At 47.7% G+C, this 6122-nt stretch overlaps 2 protein-coding genes across 2 annotated transcripts in view; both read left to right on the top strand.

Annotated features, from left to right (window-relative positions):
• The window catches only part of LOC124702196 (putative F-box only protein 9), a 15220-nt gene extending 12987 nt beyond the window's left edge, over positions 1–2233 (top strand). The window contains exon 2 of the mRNA XM_047234318.1: positions 597–2233. Coding sequence (XP_047090274.1) covers positions 636–1856 — 1221 coding nt within the window. The 5' untranslated portion in view covers positions 597–635 and the 3' untranslated portion in view covers positions 1857–2233. The remainder of the gene's footprint in view (positions 1–596) is intronic.
• A 1489-nt stretch (positions 2234–3722) lies between these two features.
• LOC124698052 (F-box protein At5g49610-like) lies at positions 3723–5248 on the top strand. Its single transcript, XM_047230576.1, has 3 exons — positions 3723–3752; positions 3842–4859; positions 4941–5248. Exons 2-3 carry the CDS (start codon positions 3874–3876, stop codon positions 5164–5166), a joined length of 1212 nt encoding a protein of 403 aa, XP_047086532.1. The 5' UTR covers positions 3723–3752; positions 3842–3873; the 3' UTR covers positions 5167–5248.
• The last annotated feature ends 874 nt before the right edge of the window (positions 5249–6122 follow it).

Raw genomic sequence — 6122 nt, 5'->3', positions numbered from 1 at the left:
GATGAGCCGCTCCGATCCAGCTCGTGAGAGGAGGATTAATAATTGGAGAATGGCGTTTCGTCACGGCCGCCAGCATCGAAGCCCGAAGCAGGTGGCGTCGTCCGCGGAATCAATTTGGGTCAACGAATAATTAAACGAGACAGGCTGTTGCTGCATGCGCGAGAGTCGTTGCGACCCGGCCGGCCTCCTCCGCATCCACCCGCCCGAGCAACCGCAGGAAGCGGGGCAGTGAGACGTGATCGTGCGCGCGCGTGCTGGAGCCAGGCTGGCATGCAGACTCGCACAGTCGCACACGACGCCTGTGCCGCCGGCTTACATACTCCGCTCTCTGTTCGCCAACAGTGGGAACCAGAAGAAAGCTACGCTGTTCCCCATCTCTCCACCTGCTGAGCGTTCCTGCTACTGTGAGGAAAAATAGCACAGGATTTCTGCTACCGGAGGCAGGCAACTAGGACGAATCCATGGAAGCGCGCGGAGACGAATGGCGACACTGAGTGAAGGTGAGAGCTCGTCGCAACTGTTTCCGAGTTCAGTTTCCTCTATGTTTGGTCAATCTGCACAACCCTAATTCCTTTTTTCTCCCCGTCGAAATCTAGATACGGCTGGTAGATTCGTCCGTCACCAGGTGACCGACCATGGCCGAGGTCGCAAATCCGCCGCCGGGGAGACGGGCGATTCCCCTCGCCGACCTCCCTGGAGAGCTCCTGTTGGATATCCTGCTCCGCCTGCCGCCAAAATCGATCCTCCGGTGCCGCGCCGTCTGCACGGCCTGGCGCCGCATCACCACCGACCGAGCCTTCCTCCTCGCCCACCACGGCCGGCAGCCTTCGCAGCGGCTCCTCTCCTTCGTCCGCGACGTTGGCTGTAACGCCGGCTGCGGCATCATTGACCTCAACCTCTTGGACTACTGCGTCGAAGCCGTGGATCTTCGTACCCGCGAGTTCCGGTCCGTTGTCAGGTTCACCGGCAACGATTACAGCCGCTTCGACGAAGACGACTGCCCTTTCACGGTCCACGCCGCCTGCGATGGTCTCTTGCTCATGTCCTACTATGACACCTTATACATCTGCAACCCGGCCACACGGGAGTGGGCTTCAGTCCGCCCACCTTCACTTCGCACTCACAAGATTGCCGGGCTCTATGTTCACGGCCCTTCCGGAGAGTACCGGGTGTTGTCCTATAGAGAGGATCGTCGGACTCGGACAAATAAGTTCTTCATCAACACCGTGGGCTCGAAGAATATGAGGCGCATTAAGTTTGGTTCATACTCGGAGTCCATGAGAAACTTGTTAGCCGGAGGGTCGAGATCTACCCAGTTTGACAGGCCTTTCTTGTCTCATGGCAAGCTGCATTGGCTGCCGCAATCGACACCGCCCAAGAACATATTGGTGTTTGACACTGTGGCTGAGGAGTTCTCATGGTTGCCTACTCCTGTTGAGACATGGCATGTGGTGTCGTTGCTTGAGGTGGACGGCACACTGGCCATGTCCGAAAGTCGGGTGGGTACGTCCAAGGTCGATCTTTGGGTTCTACAGGATTACAAGAGCGCGGCGTGGGTGCACAAGTGTCGGATTGAACTGCCAGCGGCTGATATTTACCTTATTGCCAAACATGAACGTTGGACGTCACAAGTTGTGTCCGCAGACGGAGATGTGCTGGTTGATTGCACAGATTGGTGTACCACTGGCTGGCAGTTGCACTATGACAGAAAGGGTAATTTGCTTAGGAAATTTCAGTGTAATCCCAGCCTGAGCTTAACTACACATATCCTCAAAGAAAGCCTTCTTCCACACCCGTTCTTTCGGATGCAGCAGGATGGAAGCGCCCGCGGACCACCTTTCTTTAGGGGACTGTAGATCGTAGTCCTTTCCCACATGAAAACTTTTGAACACCTGTAATTTGGATTCTGCAATTTCTGTGATTGGAGTGTTCTCACGGCAATGGTGTTTTTACACTAGCCAGGGTTGTCGTTCGGTTTAGCTTTGGACAACTTTATTTCAGTGTTGCATGTTTCAACCTCAGAAAATGGAAGTTAAGTGTATGGGAAGGCTCACCTCAAATGCAGTATCGCTTCTTTGTTCATTGGAAGCGTGGAACTCAAGAATTTGGATGCTGGCATGCTGCCCTTCATTTTCCTTGCAAATTGCAGTTAAGGTAATTTATATTGTTAGTATGCCTGATCTGTTAGAACATACCATGTCTGCTACAAGGTTGTTGAGAGTTTTGTACGCGTTCCTACAGATCTCGTGTTTAGGCAGTCAAAACTATGGTCGCTGACAACTTGATGTATTGAACATTATCCTCCGTCTGGCATGGCCAAACTCAATGTAGATGGAGCGGTGGAGCATGTGGTGTTTTTATCAAGGACCAATGCCTCCATCCATATTGTTCCACGGGAAAGTACGACGACAAAGTGGTTGATTGTTGATGAACTCCAGTTTTGGGTCAAACATCACAACATTAAATGGGACTAGTTCTTCAAATCTGAGCTTCTAGTTACTCCCCAGAGAATCAATGCCGGTCTTCTCCACCACCTGAATTTGCCATGCCGAAGCATTAACGTAGTTTTAGTCTTTGCCAACGGCCGCATTGTATCGATGCTGCCAGGAGGATTGAACATGCTAGCGACCCCCTCCCGCTCTGTAATTGTTGCGTTGTAGCATGGTATCTGTCTTGTTGATCAAATGGGCATTGGCCGACTGATGATCCCCATTGATTCACATAACTCGAACACAATCAATCAACTCTTCAACCTTCGACTACGCTTAACCAGGCTAGATCGTTACTTCGTGCATCGAGTGACTTGTGGATTTTTGCCCCAGGGCATGTAATAAACCTGCTCATGCTTTAGCAACCAGGACTTAGCTGATGATGTAACCTGTCTTGTGGTTGGCGATGTCACCACCGTCTCTAAATTAAATACAAGTGTTCCTTAAAAAAAATTACATTCCAAGGTCCAACGAGTTTGTTGAGCCTATTGAATGTAATCGTGTTGTCCATCCATTTTTTTTATTGTAATCATGTCTTCCATCTAAAAAGGGGCAAACCCTACTTATCATCTGTTAGCGGGATGGAATAAGCCCCACCCGTTAACAGGAAGGTTTTGGGAACCCTCTGGAAGGAAGTGTTGTTTTTTCTTCGGTTCAGGCGGTTTCTTTCGGTTTTATGTTTTCTTCAGCTTTTTTCTAAACATTTTTTTTGAACATTTTCGAAATTTGAATGTTTTCATTTCAGAACAAATTTTCTCCGTTTTTTTTTTAAAAATACATTTTCTTAATTTTGATTTTTTAAAAGATTTGAACAATTTTCAATTTTGAACATTTTTAAATTTTGACTTTTTTATTGATGAACATTTTTGAATCTGAACAATATTCAATTTTGAATATTTTTCAAATGTGAACATTTTGCGATCCAAGCAACTTTTTCCTTAAAAGCCTGAAGTTTTCCAAATTTGAATTTTTTCAAACAAAAAATGAAACCAAAAAATGAGAAATGGAGAATAACTGGGAAAGGAAGCCTTACCTGGGCCCAACCAATGAGTAAAGTTAATATGGGCCTTAGTTGGTTAATGAATAGGATATTTACGTATAATCCAATTTATTCCAACCGTGTGGGCTCGGGCCTGTTCTGGCGATGCCAATTCCAAGAGATGGAGAAAACCTACGAACTGTTTCTTTCCCCATACCCCCTCTTCCCTCCCCTTGTCCAGGTGAACTGCGGCGCTGCGGAACGGAATACGAACATTGAGTCAGGTGGGTTCAAATCGCACATACTTGATCTATATCTTGTGGCTTTAGTTAATCGGACCCCCGATTTCATTTTCGTTCATGGTGTATTTCAGCGCAAGAACGCAACTGAAGCACGCACAGATCGATGGTGGCTACACGCCGCTCCCACTACATCGCGGCCATGTCGGAGAGCACAAGAGCACCGGAGCAGCGGCTGAGGCCCTTTGCGGGCTTCCCCGAGGAGCTAGTGTCCGAGATCCTACTGCGCCTACCGCCGAAATCCATCCTCCGCTGCCGCGCCGTCTGCAAGGACTGGCGCCGCATCACATCCGACGGCGCCTTCCTCCTAGCCCACCACCGCCGCCAGCCGCCTCGGCGGCTCCTCTCCTTCGTCCGCGACGTGGGTTGTAGACGCGACCTGGACTACTGCATCGAAACCCTGGACCTCCACACTAACCAGCTACGGTCCGTTGTCAGATTCACCGACAGCGGTTTGAGTCACTATGATGACAGCCCGTTTAAGGTCTATGCAGCCTGTGATGGTCTCCTGCTCATGTCCTACTATACCCGCCTACACCTCTGGAACCCTGCCACACGCAAGTGGTGTTCCGCCTACCCGCCGGCGCTTCAGCATGACACCATCATGGGATTGTATGCTCACGGCTGTCCGCATTCACGCGAGTACCGTGTCTTGTACTACCGAAGCATTGGTGTGGCACCAACGTTCTATATCAATACTGTGGGCTCAGAGAATGAGAGGGTGATTTGGCCTGAAACATCCTCAGGGTCCGTGACACAATGGCTGCAGAGAGAGCCATTAAATCTACGGTTGGATAAGCCTTGCCTCTTCTCCAACAACCTGCATTGGCCACCGTGCTCGACTTGGCTGGAATGCTTACTGGTGTTTGACACTGTGGCCGAGGTGTTTCGGTGGTTACAAGGTCCTACTAAGTTAGGGCGTATGACCTGGTTGCTTGAGATGGAGGGCAGTCTTGCCATTTCCAGCAGCAATATAGGTGGATCAGAGGTGGATCTCTGGCTTCTGCAGGACTACAAGAGTGCCATCTGGGTCCACAAGTATCGGATTAAACTGCCAGTGCTAGAGATTCGTCGGTTTGACCAAGATGCAGTAACTGATACAGATTGGTGCCCAGAATTTATTTCCCCGGAGGGAGATGTGCTGGTTGATGAAGATGGTGAAACTGATGCAGATTGGTTCTCACAAGTTGTTTCCCCGGAGGGAGATGTGCTGGTTGATGTCGGAGGTTTTCTGTTGCACTATGACATTAAGGGCAATATGCTACAGAAGTTCCATTGTGATGGCCGCATGCTTAACTTCACGACACATATTCTTCAAGAAAGTCTTGTTCCCCACACATTCTTTAGGACGCAGGAGGACGGAAATGTCGAAGAACCACCTTTCTTCCGGTGGCTGTAGAGAATATTGTGGTGTCAACAAAGGCTATGTTTGCTGTTCTTCTTTGTGCTCTGTTTTATTCAAATGAATATCAAATCAGCAAGTGTCATGAACAAGAATGTGAAATCATCAGGTACCGCTAAGGGAATTATGGTTGTAGACCAATGTGACTGCTATTGACACATGTGTTTTACAAGATTTTGGTACCTCTTTGCGCTCGTCTGCATAATTTTGAGAATCCACCTGTTATCATTTTAAACTTTTAAGGAATTCCAAGTTTTGAAGACTGGGATTTGTTTCTTTGTATGCATGAAGTCTGGAACTGGCAACCTTTCTTTAAGACTCATTGTTGTTGCAGATTTCTCTGAAATCGAGATATTTTGTTCCAAATGATATAATATCTCGAAATCATGTACCATTTGTCTGTTTGGCATGTAGAGACATGAGCATTTTCTGTTTGGTTCTTCAGAATCTGATAACTAGCAACTTTGTTATGGACCAGCTGACAACTATCTAGTAGAGAGGAACTTGATGCTAAATTCTTGCAGATTTATTGCATCAATATTCCAATCCTTGAAAGTAGATGAACACCAAAGTTGTGTCTAGTGGCATCAGAATTCAGAATTAAACCTCTTGATTGATTAAATTGTTTTGACCAAGATGCAGTAGCTTAGACAGATTGCCTTGTTTCAAAAAAAAAAAAAAACTGACGCATATTGGTGCACACAAGTTGTTTTCCCGAGGGAGATGTACTGGTTGATGCCATAAATTTACTATTGCACTATGATAGAAAGGGCATTAAGCTTCAGACGTTCCTTGTGATGGCTGCATGCTGGACTTCAAAACACATGTTTTTCAAGAAAGACTTGTTCGACACACGTTGTTTAGGATGCATGAGGACGGAAATGCCCGAGAACCACCTTTGTTCTAAGTCTTATGAGCTCTGATTCAGTGGCATGAATAGGAAATTAGCAAGT

Source organism: Lolium rigidum, chromosome 3 (genome assembly GCF_022539505.1).
Source record: "Lolium rigidum isolate FL_2022 chromosome 3, APGP_CSIRO_Lrig_0.1, whole genome shotgun sequence".
Lineage (NCBI taxonomy): Eukaryota > Viridiplantae > Streptophyta > Magnoliopsida > Poales > Poaceae > Lolium > Lolium rigidum.
This window is presented reverse-complemented; position numbering and strand designations above follow the sequence as displayed.

Coding starts and splice junctions, on each gene's coding strand:
- LOC124698052 (XM_047230576.1), top strand. CDS start 3,874: ATGGTGGCTACACGCCGCTCCCACTACATCGCGGCCATGTCGGAGAGC. Junction 4,860..4,940: donor CGGTTTGACCAAGATGCAGT/AACTGATACAGA, acceptor AACTGATGCAGA/TTGGTTCTCACAAGTTGTTT.